This window comes from Notolabrus celidotus, chromosome 7 (genome assembly GCF_009762535.1).
Source record: "Notolabrus celidotus isolate fNotCel1 chromosome 7, fNotCel1.pri, whole genome shotgun sequence".
Classification (NCBI taxonomy): domain Eukaryota; kingdom Metazoa; phylum Chordata; class Actinopteri; order Labriformes; family Labridae; genus Notolabrus; species Notolabrus celidotus.
The window spans coordinates 12,096,692-12,118,191 of NC_048278.1; the positions used below are offsets into that span (position 1 = coordinate 12,096,692).

Here is a 21,500-nt window from a genome sequence, read left to right on the forward strand (position 1 = left end):
TCAGGGTTATAACCTGTGTATTTATTGAATAAGAAAAAAAGACGGTACAAGTATTGTTGATTATTTTATACAAAACATCTGTGTTGGTGAAGTGTGGGGGGAAACCGAAGCTCTAATCCATCCTGGCCTTCAGGGTTCGTGTGGTGATCTTGTCTTTCTCACTGCCGGAAAAGAGAGAAGGCTGTCAATAACTGCTGACATCATCACTCTAACCTGTGTGTACTTTAATAATTACCACTGTACTTACATGACATGTACAACCACTCCCATACCAGACACTGCATCTCTGTCAACTGCATTCAGCATAGCCTGGGAGATGGTCTCAAACAGGTCCTCTGGTTCCTGCAGTCAAACACATTTTGATTAATCAGTGCATTTAATTTTGAACTTGAGAGTGCATGATGCAATGAAGCATGAAGAATGTTTACAACCAAATACTGCACAAGACATGTCTCTAACAACCAGTTTAAACAGCAGAAACGGCTTAACAGGTATCCCAGATAAGTGACTGGGTGGTTTGTATTCTTTCTGAGGTGATGTTGTGTTAAACTCTGGAAACTGTGTTGGAACCCTGGATCTAAATTTTGGGCCAGTTCAAAATGTCACACTATGTGGACCTCAGATCTCCAAAGGCCAAATGTTTTTATGTGAAGAAATGATTCAAACTTGTTATGAAAATGGTTTTAAGATCCCTCACTGCAAGTGTAAGAAACAGACAGCACAGCCTTTGAGTTTGTTGTTTTCAAACCAATCCTCTAAAAGCAGCATTCACCTGCTGACGCTTTTCAGACCTAACTTCTACAAAGTTTGACGACTCTTTACTTTCTAGCATTTGTTAAGTCAGTGTACAACACAATCAGAATTCAAGCATGGTTTCATTATGCAGAAAAAAAACACCCTTTTCTGAAAATGTTTTCTTTAAACAGGTGTTATAGGTGCCCCCCTCTCACACACTTTAAATAGAAAATATTTTGATTCTACTTGTTTTTTTTTCTTCATCAATCTGCTTGCCTTGTATCATTGATTTGTTTTTCAAAGTTCTGAACTTTCTATACTAAAAAATAGAACAAGCAGTCTGTAAACACATTTTTCTGTAGTCAAACAACATGTATCCAGGTGCAGAACATACCTGAAGCTTCACACTCAACTTACCATGTCAGGCTCCCACAAAGATTCACACATGCCGTACATCTGCTCTGAGCAAGTGCCGCTCACGACAAAGTCTTCTGTCACCATTGGGCAGCCGATCAAATCCAAGGAGCAGATGAAGGGCTCGAAGGTTTTGGGATCTAGTCCTGCGATAACAGGCTCAATGTAGTATGGCCCGAACCTGATGAGAGGGTCATGCGTTAACTATATCCTGTGTCCATCTTTCTGGAGCTTTAAGGTTCAACATGGCTGCTGAATAGGTCTCATTTAAAGGCAGTGCACTCACCTCCTTTCATACAGCAGGTTGGACACCATGCTCATGAAGGTCTTGGGCTTGATCTGACGACCCTCCTTCAGCTCATACAGGTTCAGTCTGAATTTGAGCCTCTGGGCTCTAAATGTAAGGCAAAGTCATCCAGTTATAAAAGAAGAAAAACACACACTTAGTAATGCAAACTGTACTTCTTTCCAGGCTTAGACCAATAGCATCACTAAGACAACAGTTTGCACCATTATTCAGAAGCAGTTACAAATAGCAGTTGTTAAGAACACATCACTGGGATGTTCTAAGTGGTACATACTATCAAAGTGGTTTTGAACTCCAGGCTTCCTTTAAATTAGTGATTGTCTGTACTTGTACCCACTTGTGATCTTACAGTTGTGGGTTTGTGGTGCTTAAACAAACGTATGTCATCATGCCCTGATCGGGAAAGAACATTAAGAGACAGACACACACGGTTTAAAGGCACTCACACTGTCTGAACATCAGTAGCAAGCCCAGCCAAGCCGATAAACAGCCTCTCTCCCATGGGGAAGACCTTCTGGAAATCTGTGGTGACCATCTGAGCCTGGATGCCAAATCTCCGATCTGCTGCTATCGCCACGCAGTTCTTCCCTCGCATGGCCATGACAGCCCCTCCATTATATGACATAATAGACTGGATGAGGAAGGAGAGGAGAGAAGAGGCAAGTCAGTTGGAACATAACAGCATAATGGCAGAATTACTGGCAATTTTTCTGGTTTATCAATATATTACAGTGCTTATTAACAATAGTATGGCAATTGATACAATCTAAAGCCCTATATTTTATTGTGTCTATTTAGGCTCTAAAAGAGATATTACTGATTTTATATTAACTGATATCTTGTCAGGACAAAAAAATAGACTGAATGTATAGAGTGGAGTAGTCAGTCATAAAGATAATGGCAAGTTGAAGCCTTTACATGTGGCACAGAGTTAAAGCTATAAGAGAACCATGAGGCCAACATAAGAAACCCCATCTACAGCACTGAAAACATGGAGGGCTTCATTTAATACTTGTTTGGTATCTAGATAACAGATCGATAATACAAATTGTTGTCTTACATTCATGTTCTCAGTGTCCCACACTATTATTATCCATCCTTATCACTGTTGTTTTTATAATACATAATGATGTAAAGCTTTTTGCCTGGGTTTCCCCAAAGCCATGAGGTCATTTACATCCCTTGACTGCATTGTTTGTTGAAAGAAGGGATCCACAATATGTTTTTTTTTGTCAATATCTAATATATCATTCGCCGGATGAAGCCCACGTCCTCCACCACGATCCCACTGCTTTTTACCTATCTAGACTTAACCAGGTCCTGGTCCAGTAAAATACTAACCAGACTTTACTGATTTGGACTTAAGTACTCTAGCGTGTCTACGGACTGCTTTAAACACAGTTTCAGAAGTATTAAACCTTTATTTTATTTGATCAAATGGAAGAAAGAGCGAGTTCACTGCATAGTCGAATAAGATGCTAACTTCAGTGTAGTGCTAGCTAAGTTTCTCATTTTGTTGTCTACAGGCGGCTAATCAAGTAATTATCGTTATTTATTGTTATCTGAGGCTTTAACTAAACTATTAAGCTATCAAATGTTGTGTTGATAACAGAGCAAACCAAACGTGTCTTATGCTTTTAACTGAGTTGTTTCTGTAGGCATGCTAGAAACGTCTATGAGCTAGCATTAGCTTAGCAAAGCTTGGTAACTTTCAGCCTCATGAATACATTTTAAACTCTTTTACAAAACAAACCATTCGTATATAATGTCAGTTTTACTTTTCTTACCATATTGACGCTTTTTTGGTATGTCCCTACACCCTAAAACTTCCAATATCCACTGCTTCTTGGTTATTATCAATGACTGTTCGTTTCCCACAGTGACTACACGATTTAGAAACACAAAAATCGGACTAACGTGATGTATCTACGTCATCGCTGTCTCAAGTCTGATTGGCTGGATTAACCGGCATTCTGCGCTCAGCGCTGCAGTGATTGGCGGATATGAGCGGAGGGAAAGATATATGCATAGTTTGTTTGAGCCGAGTTAAAGTGAAATTAAAACCAGGGCTTGAAAAATCTGCAGAATTACCACAAAGTGGACTGAGATTGAACATGTATGTCCGATTGTGTATGGGTGAGGAGCTTAACCCATCATCATATCACTGATATATGTCTTACAATAGTTAATCATAGAAATAATCTAATTACCAAGAAACTCAACTCAGCTTCATTTATATAGCACCTGTAATACAGAAAAACATGCAGCCCAAAGTGCTGCACAGGATAACAGACAGAAAACAACAGCAATGGTAAAATTATCAAAGGCATGATTATAAATAAAATAATTAAAAATGAGATAAATAAATAAATAAATAATTAAATAAGATAAATATATATTAAAACAATGATTAAAATAACAATGGTTAAAATAACAATGGTTAAAATAATAATTAAAATAATAAAAATAATAATGGAGTCCAGGGCTAAAAATAAATTACTCCAAATTAAAAGCTAGATTAAAAAGGTAACACTACGTTTACTTTTAAAAACACCCAGACAGCACCGATCTCTCTTTACTGACATGTAACATGTATTTATTATGAGGTAGTTCTTTATTGTTTAAATATTTCATTTAAACAGTGTGCATATATGCATGTCAGATAGGGGGATGATAAAGTTATAATTAAAAGTGTGTCAATTCAATGAACTTGAATAATCTTATTTACAGCACAGTAGGTGTTTGTGACACAGGGTTACTGCACAGTGATTGTTCTGACACTGCTCATCAGAGTGACAGCCGACGGAGAGAAAGTTTTGTGTGATTGTTTTGGTGTACAGTTAGAACAGTTAAACAGTATTTATCAGGGGTTGTGAGGTTTCTCCAGTGATGTTACCTGCCTGTATCCTGATCCTGGAGAGCAATAAGCCCTGAACAGAGGGGAGATTGATTCTGATTATTCTCTCTGCGGACCAGCCTGCATGTTGTGTTCCACTCCTCTTTTGTTTGGTGCAGAGAACAGACTGGGTGATAGTGGTGAAAAACATGATCTGCAGCTTCTGAGGCTGGTTAAACCTCCTGAGCTGGCACAGAAAGTATATCTTCTGCCGGGCTGTTTTTCTAATAGTGTCTACCCAGCAATCTGAAGGTGTCCACATAGACACAGCACTGGATTGTGAGGGAGCAGAGTGTAGAGGGGCTTCAACCAAAGTCTTCGGTCATTGTCCACGGTCTTCAGCGGGTCGAGATCTGTGGCTCTGACTGTACCGGAGGACCAGCTGTTCAACCTGTATGCAGACTTGTCACCATCAATGACCAGGCTGATGAGGACTGTTACAATGTCATTTAGCAGATGCTTTTATCGAAAGCGACTGTGATGTCTGGAGTGTAACTGAAGGGTTTCCTATGGTGCAGCCATTTGTGTAGACAGAGAAGAGCAGAGAGGAGAGTACAGGGACATCAGTGCTTGTTGTACAGGTGTTAGACGTTGGATTGCCTACAACTTCCACCAACCGGTTTGCAGGACAGACGAACTGCAGGGGGTCCAGCTGAGAGCTAGACATGTCCCTCAGGTGGGTCACCACCGGTCTCTCAGAGAATGAACATACACACGATCCAAGGCGTCAGGGTAACAGTTGTTAAATCTTTTGACAGAGGGTTTCCTGGGGACGAGGATGATGGTGTAGTGTAAAGGAGTTTCTCTAGTATCTCAAGTGATGACATTAGTTGATGATGGAGCTCTAGAAGTTTAATTCCAGATGCTTCACACAGGTTTATACAAAGTACCAAATATACATTATTTTACAAAGAAGTTGAAGGTAAAAACTGGTCTTATGCTGTAAAGAAAAAAAAACATAACTCTATATTGTAAAATGTTTGGATCACGTGAACATTAAAGGGTCAACTAGAAGAGATCAGCCATAGCAGACCTTTTTTATGAAATAAATTATACTATCATGAAAACTGCTTTTTGTAATAAAATCCATGGGTAGCAGTGGAACCATCAATGACAATACTCAATGCTTAAGAAAACAGTCAGGCCAAGCTTTTACAGTCAGTTAATTTTAGAGTGTCTGTACAATGAAAGGTGTGTCTTCATCTCTTCATGAAGTTGTCCAGCGATGCTGCCGTCCTCTGAATAGAGTGGATGTTCCTCTTCACTCTATCCTCTACAGAAGAGCTGGCAGCGCTCTCCAGCTTCATGTTGCTGCAGGACAGAAATGTGAATGAGTGATACTGGAGCCAATAGTTGAGTACATTTAAAATGAAGAGAGAGAGACATTATTCATGCATTAAAAACCTGTTCATACATGTTACACCAACTTTCCCACCTCTGTGTGGATAACTTACTGAATGAAGCCAGCATGACGGTCATGCTTGACATTTTGTTCCCGCTGTTTTTCCTGCTCATCTTGCTTCTTGTATCTCTTAACATTATTCTCCCTGTCCTCCTCCCTCTGCTTGGCCTGGTCCATCATCTCCCTCCTTTTGCGCTCCAGCTCATCTGCAGAAAGCTTCCTACAGAAGACAGAAATGTAAGAGAAGAACAGGAATCAGTGTGGTTGGTGATTAAAACAATGTTATAAAAAAATACATAAATAAACATTGACAACTCTTTTGTGATTTCTTCAACAAATTTCCCTTCTAGAATAATTATAAGTGGAGAAACAGTATTCCCTTCTTTAAACTATCCTTGAGGATAGTTTGCTTATAAATGCCAGCAACAAAAAGAAATACTGTCTAAACTGGAACAATGTCAAAAATTGAGCTAGTCATTACATAAGGATGCATGTCAACACTTTCTTGCAAACTCTTACTTTGACACGTGATGTCTCTGTCTTTGGTAACGTTCTTTCTGTGGGCTTGAAGCTCTTGGCTCGGTCTTCCCGTCTTCTCTGTGCGAGTGCGATGAGTGAGAGTGATTTTCCCTGTTGCTCCTGTGAGGTGATCGGGAGCGGCTCCTCTCGCGACGCCCTGAGTGATGGTTTTGAGTGGAGGACTGGTGTTGTCTGCCAGAGGGGAACTGAAAGTGAAGACCTTATCGTTACAACTTATGAGGGTTCTGGAACTAGTTACTCTATAACGATAAACTGGTTTGTTGCAGACTTACCTGAAGGCCATAGCCTGGGATGTGATGGGAACGTGATTTATTGTCTGCAGCAGAATCATCACGTGAGTGCGACCTAAAAAAAGAGTTAATTTAAACTGTTAAACCAGCTGAACTAATTGACTGTGTGCTGAAATAAAAGTAACAAAAATTTCTTTATCATACAGTTGTACAAGCTTCTTAATGTATCTTGACACTTTCTCTATATACGTACCTGTATTTTTTCTCATCCTCTTCCTCTGAGCTTGAGCTTGAACTCCTTCTTTTGTGTTTTTTGTCTTTTCTCCTGTCTTTGTCTCCTTTCTTCTCCTTTTTGTCCTTCTTTCTCTTCTTTTTCTTGTCCTTCTTGTCGAGATTCATGCGCAGCTGGAAGAGAACCAAACAGCAGATGGTAAAACACTCATAAAAAACAATCCCCCCTTTCTGACAGGACACAGTTGTGTTACACACTGTAATAAAAGGTAAGTGGAAAGAATGTAGAATAATGGTGAGGAAAATACATGTGGAATGTCAGACAGGACTGTGCTGGATATTTGCAGAAAAATAATCAAATCGAGAAAACAAAATACAAAGAAAGCAGGGGATTTACCATTTCTTTAATTCTCTTCATTTTAACAGGATTACTCAGGACTTCTCTCTTCTTCTCTTCCTCACGTTTCCTTCAGAAGACAAACTAAATGTAAATTAAACCATTCCAACATTTTGAACATTTTAAAATGACATGAGAGAAGGGTCTCGCTTACCTAATTTCAAACAGGGGATCTTCTCTTATCTTGGCAGCCAAATCGAGGTTGGAGGCAGGGGTGGATGGGTTAAAGATGGAACCTGGCAGGAGGCCAGTCTCAGCTGATGGACCACTCTCGGGCTCCTCATATTGGTCAGTGATCTGCTTGTCGACGGGACGACCCAGCAGATACTCATCCCTGGAGACCTGGCCGGCAGGGCCCTGGTACATCCAGTCTAAACGATCATCCTTCTTTCTGTAATCATACAAAAGATATAGCATGACTTAGACTCTCTTAAAGTGTCCCACAAACAACTCCTTACAATATCAGGGAACTTACTTGATAGCACCAGAGTCCTCTGCATATTTTGTCATTTCTTCTCGAGCTCTTTCATCTTTCAGTTCCTTCTGAAGCTCCTCAATCTTCTTGCGTTCAGCCTCATATTTCTGTTCAGCTTTCCAAACACGCTCGATGTTTTTCATAGTCTGGGGATGCCAGCTCTTTTTCAAGTTCTGCCGGAAGACAATATCAAAGACAATTATTTTATGTACCTTTTAAATCTTTTAAGGTACTAGCTTTGTCATAATACACTATTAGTTGCCCTCTCTGTAGTCCTAAAGTCCTAACACCAGCTCTCTGTCGGCCAAAGAATAGATTTTAAAGTACCACTGCTGATTTATAAAGCACTTGATTTTTTTAAGGGACAAAACACATTAGTCATGCCTTGACACGCTTTCAACCATCCAGACTACTGAGGTCATCTGGGACAGGTCAGGTCAGCTTCATGTTCGAAGCAATCAAGTCAAATATGTAGAAAATACACTCAGTTTAATGCTCCCTATATATGCGACAACCCCCCTAGAAGACTGCAGGTCTGCTGAAACTCTCCATTCTTTTAAACCAAGGCTTAAGTCTCACCTGTAAACAGCTGCTTTGTATTAACTTAGTTCAATGTACTTATTTTAATAACTATTTTAACCATACCACACTGCAACGTAACCTTTGCTTTCTTTTCCCCACTCTTGGCTTTTGAGAGCTTGCTATGATTATACAACAAATTTCCTCTGACAGGTTTTTTTTTTTTCATTTATTTTTCTCTGTCGTGATGATTTGAATAATATCACATGTCAGGCATTTTTAATAACCTTTTAGCTAATAGGTGTTTTAGAAAAATGGTTACCTTGCCATGAAAACTTTATAATGGTGATTAATCTACTACATCAATGTGTTGATTTATATTCCTATGATCAGACTACATTGATCTGTGCTTGGCAAGTTGGCCTTCCGAACGACATATATCGATCTAACATTGTTTTAAAAGGTAATAAATCGATTGTATCGATACTAGGAAATAACACATTAGATTTAAGCACAGCAGAGTTTATATGGATGTGTTTTTTTTTGCACTTTTAATGATTAAGACGTTAAACGTTACTCAATTCAGGCTGCCTGTCTGCAACGTCACGTGCCATGGCAGATGGCAGAAGAGAAGGTGGCGGGCAAGAAATTATCAAGCCACCATTGCGGTCCAGCGTGTGGAAACACTTTGGCTTTTGAAAAGACGGAGATGTTCTAAATAAGTCCCTCGTTGTTTGTAGGATATGTAAAGGTAAAGTACCACAGCAACACAAACAATCTATCCAACCACCTACTAAGGCGCCATGGGATTTCACACTATGTTTATATCCATAATTAATTTATACCCGACTCCCTTACAAGAAACAACGGGAATCTAGGACTGTTCACTATCAAGGTATTTATTTCACAGTCACACTAGTTGAATTTTTGGTAAAAAGTTACTGAATCAATTTCAAGTCACTGAGTTGTTTCGTATTGTATCATTCTGAATGAACCTGAATCAGAAGAAATCAGAAAGAACTGATTTCTTCAGAATCAGAAAGAACTTTAATCACAATGTATCTCAAGAATACAAAGAATTTGACTCCGGTATTTTTGCATACTCCCTGTACAAACATAGACAGACACTAAAAATCAAGTACTAATAAAACATGTATAAAATATATCTACATCTATATCTATATCTATATATATATATATAAGCACAAAAGGCACGAGTGCAATAAAAAGAAACAATAGACAAACATGATAACGTGCAATAGTGCAAGGATGAAGATGGCTCTGTCCATGAGGTAGCTGGTAGCTGAACCAATGTCGTTCTTTAATCGTATCGGCAAACACGAATCATGATACGAATCGAATCGTTACACCAATACTTTATCATAAATCTTATCAGATAGAATCAATGATCTGATATAGAAATGTCAACTTAAATAATGCATGAGAACCCAATCAAAGCTTGATGTTCATATGGCATGGAAACTATTTTCCTTTTAGAGCAATTCAAATTCAATGGATGTCTTTTTTTCCGTAACTTTTTATTGTATTCCTTGGCCTATTGGCGTTTGGCTTATTTCTGTTTGTTGATTATGCGTGCACATATTATTATACTTGTCTGGCATCTTCATGTGTAATGACTTTAACCGTCTACATGTAACTTTAGGAAGAAACTCGTGAAAAATATACAGAAGTTAGATTTACAGACGTTGAGCTAACGGTAGCTAGTAACTAGATTTTGCCAACAGCTATTGAATAAAACAACATAAACGCTCTTTATAAACTAGTTTATCTGGACTCAAACGTATCAGTTGCTGGATGATTTTAACAACCCGTGTTTAAAAACTGTAAGGACAGTATGAGGCCGACGAGCATCTTAAAAACTCTTCTGTTTGTACAGAGGTCGGTAGTCAGGGTCTCGAACCATCAGGTTAAACGTGTGTTGTGGATTAATTAGCTCATACATACCAGATCGCCTCCCCCCATCTTGAAGACGACGTTGATTCAGTCCAACAAAAAAAGAAAAGAGACAAATATGTCTTTAAAACTATAAACTGTGTAACAGCGAGGGTTCACAGTTAGCTAGAAAATGGAGCCTCACACGGTTCGGTTGTGGTTGTGTATGATGATTCCTTCTTCTTCGTTTTCAATGTTAAGGCGTTCAGTTGCTTTAGCGCCACCTACTGTTTTGGAGTGTGGACAGTTAAAGCCTCTGTGATGAACATTCTGGTTTAGTCGATTTTGGTGCCCTCTGTGGACAAAGATGATTTTGTCTGTAACCTGTAAAAGAAGTGTTTTCTGATTAAAGGTTTCTTTTAACAGTCATATGTATTAATGACTGTGAATATAAGGCTGTTTCTCTGTATGTAGTCAGTTTTTCTGGTCTGCCTTTTTCCCCTCACATCAGATACAGGCAGTCAAAATCTAAATACAGGATTTTTTGTTACGAATGGTCTTGCAAGCTTTTTTAGGTCAGAAAGACACATCGGTCTTACAGTATTTCTCAATTGCTAAAACACATTTCTTGACATCCACCACGCTTTTCTCGACACTATAAGCACAAAACCCAATTTACACTACTACATTCTCCAAACCTCGGACTCTTCCTGCAAAACCAAACGATGTTGTCAGATTATACCCCAAGTCAACCAAAATTAAAGACAGTACTGAGCAGTCATTACACACTACATCAATAAATTAAAAACACAATGCTCAGAACAGGAAGCTGTCGAAATAATGTGTATTGTTCACAGTAGGCAAAATGAATTCTGCAACAACAACAAAAATCCATATATAAGCTAATTATATATATATATATATATATATATATATATATATATATATATATATATATATATATATATATATATATATATATATATATGTATATATATATACATGTATACATGTATACATATATACATATATACATATATACATATATACATATATTTTATTTTTACACATACAGTATATATATATCTACATTTAATATGCATTTCCCATTTAAAGTGAACTCTTCTACTACCTTTTGGATGTTTGCCTTCAATTCTGAAATGTATTTTTTCCAATGATTCGCCTTACTGACAGTATTGACATAATACTGTAGGATGTTTGCTTGATGGATGCAGTGTTCTACTGAGTCTCATGTGACCTACTCTGAACCTTGTTGTTTTCTTCCTCTGCGCTCCTTTTAGCTGCCCTCACTATACTCACATTAAATTATAGTGGTGTGTCATCCTGAAATGGTGTTGCTTTTGATGATTCATTTTACTGAGAGATATATTTACAAATTCGTATTTGTCTTCAGTTTTGATAGATTATCCATCTATTAATATTACCTAGTTTTTAAATCTATACAGGGTATCATATATTTCATGAACAGTATTCTGTTTACTGATCAATGTAAATGACTTTAAGTTGGACATGAATCAGTGAAGAATGATCCCTGTGATCTGTGCCTCAGCGACTACTCTAACCACTGTTATACTGTTGGGATAGCTATCTTCTTGACTGTTAATTTTTTTTTGGTTTGTAACGAATTGAACTCACTTATGTGATATAATCAAGCACATTGTGTTCACATTCAATTTGTTGAGACAAATGTTTTCGGTATGAGCCAAACAGGCAGCTCCTTCATCCTGACCCTGAACACAACAGTTCAAATGTTCTATGTTTCTGTACCTTTTTATGCCTTTAAAACACAATGGCTACCACTGTCTTGTAGAGAGGTTTTGCAGGCCTAATTATCAGGCTCTAAATGAAAAAAGTACCTTTCATTTAAATGGATAATAATTAAGACTAAAGGTGTAAAGGTATTACAGCTCACTGCATTATATAAATTATCTAATCCTTGGCTGGTCAAATTCATTATGAGGTTCAGCAAATGATTAAAAAATGTAATGCTTTACCACAATTGCATATTTAAGAACCATGTCTAAATGTGCTTTAAAGCCTACTCCTTGCTGGTATATTTTACAGTGTCACAAGCATTTATAGGCCCTCAAACATCACCATTGTGTCTATTTCTTCTGCTAGTGGACTACAACTACTGACATTTGACTCTTGTTAAGAGTTTTTTTTCTTATTTTGAAGCAGAATGAAATTAACAGCAATGCCTTTTTATTACAAAAGCAAATAAGACTATCAGAAACAGGACAAAATACTGATATATAGTGACTTTTAACATCTGAAACTGTTGCAAGGGGGTAGATGTCGGTCCTGACGATTGATGGCACCCTGAGGAAACATCATTTAAAAAAAAAAAGGTTCACTGCAAACATCCACAGTAAACAAAATGTTTGTCTTAATACAGCCAATGACATTTTATTGACAGAAAGCATTACTTACCAATGACAGGACAAGAGAGCAATAAGAGAGAAAGTTCCTCACAGGAGCTTTCTATAATATGACTTTATCTGCTGTTGTGTTTGAAATTAGAGTAGATTAAAAACAGACAAAATGGTTCAACATAGACACAGAATATAGTTTTTATTCAATAAAGGACAACCATAGATTAAATACAAATTATTACAATGCAATGCTTAACTTATTAAAAGTTTTAGAACATTTTTGTAACAGTCAACTAAAACATTAACTACAGCAACCAATCAAAAAAAGACCATATGGTTTAACTGACCAAAAGAAAAGACTATCTCTAATAACAAAATATTTTATCATAGTCAATAAATAATAATTGACTAGCACTGTATTCCCTTTTATTATCCTCTATACATAAATACAGAAACAAGCCTACAACATTGCAAGCTCTACTATATAGAAATCTCAGCCTAATGTCTGTGATGGTTTACACAAATCCTAAACATTGTTTTAAACTGTAAAGCCCTTCACACTGCCTACTACAGAACTATTGATCACATAATATTGATCATGAAAGTCAGCTATTTCAAACTAGTGAGCTAAAGAACTGTGTCACTCAACAGAAGTGTATTCAGCTACACTGCTAATTTTCTCTGCATGCTAACTCAGAGCAACATGGTTTCATATTTTAAAAAGTATTTTGGTTTAATGATTTGGTTTTTGTAAGCTGACATGTAAGAACTGTTGACACACTAACAACAAGTGATAATAAAATGCGTTGAGTGATAAGCCCTTCACACATTGTTTATGAATGAGACTACAGCTTGATCCATGTTGCAAATAGTATCAGATGGCAGAGTTTTGAAGAACTGTTCAACATCTACTGCACAAATTTAAGGTACACTGGTTTGCATTTTGTGCATACTAATGAGGAGTGAGGGGAGCTGCAGAGTTATTATTCACTGTAACAGCAGTAGATGTAGGTGTAAGGAGGTAAGGAGTAGTTGAAAGATTTTTCTCAAGTTTGGCAGCGTTGCATTACATTTAATATGTTGTCCAAAATAAGAGAGATGTTATGCCATTATTATTATGATCATCATTATTTTGCTCTGGGAATACAGTACAGTTTTAACACTTAATTCAAAATGTTAAAAATAATGTTGAACTTTGGGTTTTACTGCAAGGTGAAAGAAAATGTAAATCTGACAAGGAGCTTGAAATCCGAAAAGGATGATTTTTCTCTCCATTTAAATAATTGACCCACTGCATAAATAAAGTAATGATAACTTCTGATTTAACTCATAAAATGAATAATGATACATCTCTATGAGCTAAAAAAGCAAACAAGATCATAATAGACTAGATAAATGAATTCTGTTTGTTACTTTTAATGCTGGATACTGCTACAGTGTGGTAGTCGGCAGATATAGAGTTAAATAACACACATTCAAAACAGTCTTTGATTATATTTTCCCCAGCAAAAGATCACAGTGAGTGACACAGTTGACCCATAGAAGATGGCAGGATGAAATCTTTCAATAGAAACATAACTTAGACAAGGTTTGGGACAAGAATATTTAAGAGATAAGAGGTACCAGCTTGTCCACAGGGGGCGCCAAAATGTACATAAACCAAAGTTCCTCACGGGAGCTTTAAGTGCAGCTTAGCAAACAAACTTTTTCAACACTAAGAAATGTAACTGGTGTCAAGAAAGCTCTCAGGAAGTTTCACTTAGCACCAGCAGCCTGCAATGTTGACAGTGGATTTGTGTAAATTTCAAATATAATCGCCTTCAGCAGAGCAACAGACTCAGCTTTAACGTCTTTACCAGCTGAGGGTGGAGAGCATCACTCATTGGTTTAATCTGTTATTAACTGATTTTTCACATCATTGTTGCACTCAATGCTTCTTCGCATTGTTTACAACTGAAACCAATGTTCACGTTCTCCTACACTAGTCATCCCTATGAAGTATTTAACCATCAAAGCTACCACACACCGTATTTGGTAAATACAAGCAATTGTAGTGCATGTAATTCTCATTTTTTATATTAAAGTATATAATATTTCATTATGTTATCTTATAGTATTATGTGATCATTACATAATCTCAGTCATCACGTCACCACAGCACAGCCTCAGTGTCTGTTGCACATTCTTTGTTTGTACCATTTTAATTACATATGTACGAACATAGACACACACCCAGTTTGTGGTATGAGCTGTCTACCATCCAAATGACTACTGACCTTTAAAAAAGACAGAATGCTCTGTTATATTCCAGTGTTGCATCACTACTTATGCAGTAGGCTACACACCCGCGGTGGCACTCAGCCTCCACTCATAAGCCTGCTGCCTTTGAAATTCTGTTGGAAACAAATATTTGTCCAACTCTTCCAGTTACATATTTGATTATTTTCACTGTAAACAAATTAAAAGCCACCTTCAGTTGAAATCGAACTGGTCTCTTGGTCTACTCGGAGCTTTAGCAGCAGTGGTAGTCCAGCAACAAGCTGCAGCTTCAGCCTGGCTGCCTCCATAGTCACTTTTCCCTTTTGGTAACCAGAGGAAAGTTTTATCCACAGGGTCAGTAAACTCTCGTCTATTTCTGTGTGCTAAAACATTTCGATTATAACTTCGTTAACCTGGTTGATAAATTCACGGGGCAACAACCAGAACCTTTCTGTTCAACCCAACTTTCATCAGTAAAAGTTCCTCCAAACCTGTTTTTTAATTTCTATTCTAATGTAAAACTATGGCACCTCTGTGACAGCGAGGGCAACAAATGGTAAACCTTTAACTGCAAAAATGTATCCTGCTGAAATTAGCCGGACTGTCCCGTCACACTGGAGACCGAGGGATCTGTCTCACATTTCAGCTTCAGAGGAGGCTCTGTGACATCAGACCCAGACACATTTGAAGAGGACTGAGGAGGTGTAGCAGCATCAAAGCTCTTCTCCATCCTTCCGTCTCCATTCACCCTCTCCTCCCCGTGTCCTGGTGGAGACTCGTGTGTGCGCATGTGCTTGGCTAGGTGGTCATTGCGCATAAACACTCTAGGGCACAATGCACAGCTGAACTTTTTGGCGCCGGTGTGGGTTTGGAGGTGGCGCTGCAGTTCATCAGAGCGTGTGAATCTCTTGCCGCAGAAGAGCCAGTTGCAGACAAATGGCCGGTCCCCGCTGTGCCATCGTAGGTGAGCCTTCAGATGGGAGGTCTTGGCGTAGGCTTTGCCACAGCCAGGGATGTGACAGTTGTGCATGTGCTTCCTCCTGCTGTCGTCTGTGCTCTGGCCAAGCTGCTCAGCGTGGACACAGTTTGGGCAGCGACAAGCGGCCTGGCCAGCACCTCTGGAAGAAGAGCGGCGCTGTGGCTTTGGTCGGGCCGAGACAGGATTCTCCTGGGGTTCCTCCAGGGAGTACGGTTCTTGCTGCAGCATTTCAGGGGCCAGGGGCTCCATCTTGAAGCCATCTTGAGGATAGAGGTGAGATGAGTGTGAGGGTGGGGCGTGTTGTGCAGGAGGCAGGGCGCATAGCTGAGGGTCAGAGCCGTATGGCCCCAAGGATGGCTGCAACCCCATGGAGCTTCCTTGACTCACTGAAGGCAGGCCCACCCCCTGCCCTGTCTGCAGGTCTATCCAGCTCCCTGGTTGGACATCTCTGTGGAGGTCCCACCAGGAGGGGATGTTCATGTCTTCTGAGTTGCCACTAGGTGGTGCCGTCCGTAACCACGGCTCATAAGGGTGGGCCATGAGAGCAGCTGCTGCAGGTGCAAGAGGGATGAGGAGGCTAGCTGCTCAGAGTGTGGTTCACTGTCTTTTGGGTAGCGTCAAGAAGATTACCACATGGTGGAATGGCAATTCAGTGGAAAAACCTGCAGAAAGAAAGAAACAGACAAACTGTTAGCTCTTCCACCAGCGTCAGCCAAAGCTTCGCTAAACCACGTGCTTTGAAGTCACTGGGTCATTTTTACTCAGCATCTGCTCATCTGAACTTTTGAAGTGTAGACACTCAGGCCTAAATCCTCCTGTCTACAACATTTAAGTAACCAACCCAAGAACACCTCCTTCATCACCATGGATACTGCAGTTCTCACGCTGCGTGGCCGTGGAGACAGAAGAGAGAGGGAGACAGACGTGTCCAGGCAGAAACCTGCCACATGCATCCGCTGCCAGGTACTTCCCATGGAGGACAGTCAAAAGACAAGCGCAAAGAAAACAACATGGTCGGCCGTGTGCAGAGGCAGAGGTAGTGGTGGGGGGGAGGGACGAGAGCGAAGGGGAGTGTTGACAGGAGAGCAGTTTGGTAAAGGAAGAAGTTCCAGGGAGGTATGGCTGCAGGCCAAAGTCTATTTGTACGTCTCTGAGGTTTGTGGAGATGAAACCTGGCAGACAGGAGAACCTGTTTTTTATAAATCACACATGATTTACAACAACAGGCCTCCAGGCAAGTCACAAAAGGAGCCCCGTAAAACACCCCGCCTCTTACACACGAGCTACAGAAAACATCAACAGTTGCAGACTGACAGCATTCACAAGCTTAGAATGGGAGTCCAATAATGACATGAGAACAATTACTTTATGTGCATAATTATGGACATATGCTCTGGAACAGCACCGTGTCCTCAACACACTCCAGGTATGTACACTTGTGCACACCTCCACAGCTTCAGTCAGCAGGGGGAGGGGCTCAGATTTCTAAAGGTGACACGAAGCTTGTTAAAATCGGACAAGTCTGTTGAAATTTATGACAAGAAGCTACCAGCCTGCGAGACGAGAGTTTGGCTCCGAACATGTCCTAGCCCCAAACAATCTTGTTGACTTCCACCACACCCCCATCCTGGAACATCTACAATTATCTTTACAGCAGGAAACAGTAAAGTCTGAAGCTTCTTAGTCTTGAGATCACTTCTTGTGATACCATATCTGACATAACGAATTGCACAAGGTCACCCTCAAACAAGAGGTCAAGCTCCAGAGGAAGAGAAACATATCTGCTATGAGAGTGAGGGAGAGTGCTCATGGTGAAGCACACTGGTGGTGTCACTCTGATTGACATTCAAAAATAGATCAGTCAGTGGATATCAATTTGTTAAGTCAGTACAACTAAACCAACAGGATAACACTTGCCTCTCAAAAGTTCAGCTAAGACCACTCAGCAATGCTTTCTAGTCTCAATGAAATCGTAAAACAATTAGTTTGGAATTCCCTAATGAAAGGTCTGGAGTTAAAGGTCATAGCTGATGTATTTCATGTCGGCCTGGAGCCAGAGCTGCTCTGTAATTTTTTGGGAATGCAACTCGCGCACACAGTGAAATGGTCGCCCCAACTACGTTCTTACTGACATGACCGTAAACAAAGGAAGACAGCAGCATCCTCCTCCTTTGCTAGCTAAAGTGCTGAGAGCGCTACAAGATCCTAAGGGAAACAGCTGGCATACAGGGGGCCCCGGGGAGGGGGTGGCAGCCCAGGAGGAGGAGGATGGTACAGAGCAATGACAGGGCTATGGTCATAAAACCTGCCCGACCAAGACCCAGCGCAGCCCCCGGTTTACAAGTCTGCCACAGCGAAGAGGCACTGAAAGGGGGCGAGCACTTCTCTTCAAGACTTTCCAAATTAAATCATCACAAAATGGGTGAATTTCAACACTTTCTGTTTGACTGCATTTATCATACAGTTTTGAAGATCTTGAAACATAATGATTCGGCTTTTGCAGCAAACACAGACATTTTTTCAAGACTGCTTATCTGAAAGTTTGCACAGTCACATCAGAGTCAATTTTCCAGGCTTAGTTTTATTTTTTTATTTTTTTTTATTTTTATTTTTTTCTTTCAACTATCTTAATCTACCAACCACAACCCTTACATCACATCTTTTTTCAGACGCAGTGTTAAAATAGTTACACTTGGAGTCAAATGGCATCTACAAGTACTTTGTTTTAACCTCCTTAATGGACAAGATGGGTGAAGTATAGCACATTAGATAACAGAGTCAGGTCATTCGTCAGAGGCATTTCAGTTAAAATCAAACTTTCTTTTTCTTTTCAGTGCTCTTGTGAGTAAATGCTCTGTGTTATTACTAACAATTTCAACATGTTGGAACAAACTCTTAGTTAGTCTGACCACAAAACTTGCAAAAAGAAATTCAAATTTGCGCAATATTCAATTATAACAACTATTAAAAAATTCAGTGTCTGAATATTCATTAAAAAAAAGGATATCTGAATTTAAACTATAAACTAATTTAAAGTGTTGGATTGAAGTTAGTGACCTACAGAGCTAGAGATGGAAGGCTAATCTGCTGATCTGTTGCTCTGGGCTTTAGCTGTGTGATTAAGTGCAGAGATCGTTTGGATACGGATGACAGTTTAACATCCTTAATGATTTAGGAGCGACAGTGACACTGATTTATACACAAATGCTTAATGAATTCTTCCTTGGCCTCGTTCTTTTTACAATTAATGTGTACAATATAAAAGCCTTGAGCTTAAGAGTGGACATATCTGAAATAGGGAAAAGGTTTTCTCTTTTCAAAGCTGCCATCAACAGCCCCTGTACGTAAATGACAAGAATGGTTAATATCACATCTGACACACCTGGTTTTCAACTAAAAGGACAAGTCTCAAAGCTGATTGCAGTGTTTTTTTACACGCTGTCTGGCAACATAAATGGATTTAATATACACAGTGCTCCAAAAAATTAAAGGAATGTATTTATGCGTTGGCCGTCCTGTTCTGCCATCAAACTAAGACATAGTAGTTTTAATTTCATGATGTTAGTTATATGAATTTTGATATCAGGATGACTTCTGTCTTGGGTTGAGAAAAGATTACCCTCTAAATGTTATTTTGGAAATAGCGTTTTGATAACTAAGAGATTAAAACTATATCTGTATCTTTGCCTTTGGAGTAGTTTAGTATGCGTTATTATATATATTTGAATTCAGAGACAATCCCAACCACCATCCATAATTGAACAAAAATCTATATATAAATGTACAGAATTTGACTTTTTTTATTGCATAGAAATCTATATAGGTATCAAACTGTGAACATACATTTAGTGCTGAAGAATCATTAAGAACATTTACTTATTCTTGGGCTTTACTTTAGTACCATCATCGCTCTGATGCTGCGCTATAATACAACCCCAGAAATACACTAATGAGTTTAAAATTTTAAAAATAAAACACTTTAACATTGTTTAACAAAATAACCACTTAAAAGTGAGCTTCTTAAAAGGTTGAGGTTGATATGTCAGTACATTATTTAAAAATTCATCAATAATACTATTTGTATATGGCAATAATGTAATGCTGAAGGAAGGTATCCTTCCTTTGTACTTTACTTTTATAATGTACATTATGTTCTTAAAACTTTTTGAGTAAAATGAAATGCTTGTCTTGTTTTTTACCATCTCCTTTTATACTTACACTGAAGAAAATGATGAATACATATTACAACACGTAAAAAAAATCACTTAGACTTACATTTGAAAAGTGCTTACTCACACAGTTAGAAACACAGTTGAGCTGCGTTGACATTTTAAAGTAAAACTCATCCTATACATGTAATAAATAAAAGTTCAAACTGTATAAACTACATCATCTCATACCCCACAGTTGATCACCATTATTTTATGCACTGTTTGTTTCAGAAACTTTGTCACTATCAGCATCTCGGGGACCCTGAGAAAAGTCCCCACATGAAATTCTAAAATGTTAAGTTTAAATAAATAACTTAAACATTTTTCCCCAGAAGAATGATGACTAATAACATTGGACCAGAATAAAACAGGCAGCAATGATAAATGTGGCATCAGCAGTAATACAGGCTACACACTGTACTTCTTTCTCAGATGATATCATACAGGTGTGATACCATATCATGTCTTCATCGCTTGCTTATGAAACTTTATTTTACTCAGAATTTCTGAAACAGAAATCTGAACAACTATTTTATCTGGGTATAAAACACTTATAACAACATGGCATTAAGTTTAACCCTCCTCGGCTACAGGTCAGCCTGTTGAATTTTACTGCTGAAACCAACACACATAATGAACACTTTGATATGTTTCTATCTGAAACCTGCATTTAAAATATTTTCTTTTTAAATATACATTTTCAGTTGAGGCTGACTTTCCTGAACTTTATTATAACTGCAGTTAAATTATTCAGAGCATACATTAATCAGACAAATAATTCAAACATAGCCTCTCCAAATTACATATATTGTTTACAGAATGTATCTCAAGAAGTCTCACTATAAGTATTGTATTTTAAAACTTTTTATTTTGGTCATCTTTAAATAAGGACTACTTACATTATTCAGGTATGGTCTCATGGCTCCTCATGCTGACTCAAAGCACATGGCTACAGTATGTTCAGGATAACTCGTTGAGTCATTTAACACTGTTGTTTCCGGACGTCAAATTATTTTTGGATAATGTGAGGAGAAACATTAACATTTGGTGGCAGTAACAGTGAATGAAGACTCATGAGTTACCTGTTTGTCCTTTGAGCTGAAGCTGCTTTTATGTTCTTTCTGGGATGAAAGAGAAACTTGTTCTTAGCTCAGCTCTGCTGCTTCTCCCTTTCGTCGAAAAATGTGCACAGAGAAATAATATCCTCATCATAATTCAGTTCACGCAGACGCTCCAGGTGAGGCGATGTCGGCGTCTTGGCTCACAGGTAAGCAGCATTGTGAAGAGTGACTAACTTTACGATAGGCTGCGCGTCTTGAGCCCCTGCAGGCTCCGCCCCCTCCCTGCCGGTGTGCAGCAACCTCCCCCGCTTTGAGGATGCGCCCTCCTCGGCTGCAGGTGAGGAAACGGGGAAACAGGGATCAGTGGTACAGTTAGAGCTGCCTCAAACCAGATTGTGTGTACGAAGTGTGGTGTGAGGACCTGCCTGAGTCCCTGTCAGAGCTTTTATTCCCCTTCTGTTTTTACAATAAACTTATTCTCCTCTTGTAATTCTGCATACAGTGAAGGATTGTGATTTTGTAGTTAGTTTAAAAACGTGCATTTAAAAATATTTG

General features: G+C 38.8%; 3 protein-coding genes across 4 annotated transcripts; all 3 read right to left on the reverse strand.

Annotated features, from left to right (window-relative positions):
- On the reverse strand, positions 1 to 3,399 carry psmb3 (proteasome 20S subunit beta 3). Its single transcript, XM_034688960.1, has 6 exons — positions 3,244 to 3,399; positions 1,903 to 2,087; positions 1,436 to 1,543; positions 1,153 to 1,330; positions 248 to 342; positions 1 to 161 (listed from the first exon to the last, which is right to left on the reverse strand). Exons 1-6 carry the CDS (start codon positions 3,244 to 3,246, stop codon positions 113 to 115), a joined length of 618 nt encoding a protein of 205 aa, XP_034544851.1. The 5' UTR covers positions 3,247 to 3,399; the 3' UTR covers positions 1 to 112.
- A 1,787-nt stretch (positions 3,400 to 5,186) lies between these two features.
- cwc25 (CWC25 spliceosome associated protein homolog) lies at positions 5,187 to 10,300 on the reverse strand. Its single transcript, XM_034688695.1, has 9 exons — positions 10,112 to 10,300; positions 7,628 to 7,800; positions 7,307 to 7,543; positions 7,153 to 7,222; positions 6,778 to 6,929; positions 6,567 to 6,639; positions 6,274 to 6,479; positions 5,807 to 5,974; positions 5,187 to 5,663 (listed from the first exon to the last, which is right to left on the reverse strand). The coding sequence occupies exons 1-9, from the start codon at positions 10,127 to 10,129 to the stop codon at positions 5,552 to 5,554; spliced, it is 1,209 nt and encodes a 402-aa protein (XP_034544586.1). The 5' UTR covers positions 10,130 to 10,300; the 3' UTR covers positions 5,187 to 5,551.
- Positions 10,301 to 12,751: 2,451 nt separating this feature from the next.
- On the reverse strand, positions 12,752 to 21,151 carry sp6 (Sp6 transcription factor). 2 transcript variants are annotated; one of them, XM_034688306.1, is made up of 2 exons: positions 20,967 to 21,151; positions 12,752 to 16,335 (listed from the first exon to the last, which is right to left on the reverse strand). In XM_034688306.1, exon 2 carries the CDS (start codon positions 16,211 to 16,213, stop codon positions 15,287 to 15,289), a length of 927 nt encoding a protein of 308 aa, XP_034544197.1. In that variant the 5' UTR covers positions 16,214 to 16,335; positions 20,967 to 21,151; the 3' UTR covers positions 12,752 to 15,286. The 2 variants fall into 2 exon arrangements, with proteins under 2 accessions (XP_034544197.1, XP_034544198.1); XM_034688307.1 differs by lacking the exon at positions 20,967 to 21,151 and adding an exon at positions 16,515 to 16,598.
- Positions 21,152 to 21,500: the final 349 nt, after the last annotated feature.

Excerpts from the sequence above, each read along its gene's own strand:
- psmb3 (XM_034688960.1), bottom strand. Across the intron at positions 1,331-1,435 it reads AACCTGCTGTATGAAAGGAG|GTTCGGGCCATACTACATTG; the intron begins GTGAGTGCACTG and ends CCCTCTCATCAG. Across the intron at positions 162-247 it reads GGAGTGGTTGTACATGTCAT|TGAGAAAGACAAGATCACCA; the intron begins GTAAGTACAGTG and ends CTTTTCCGGCAG.
- cwc25 (XM_034688695.1), bottom strand. Across the intron at positions 6,930-7,152 it reads TGAAGAGAATTAAAGAAATG|CTGCGCATGAATCTCGACAA; the intron begins GTAAATCCCCTG and ends GTTCTCTTCCAG. Across the intron at positions 6,640-6,777 it reads GAGGATGAGAAAAAATACAG|GTCGCACTCACGTGATGATT; the intron begins GTACGTATATAG and ends CTCTTTTTTTAG.
- sp6 (XM_034688306.1), bottom strand. The coding sequence starts at position 16,213 with ATGGCCCACCCTTATGAGCCGTGGTTACGGACGGCACCACCTAGTGGC.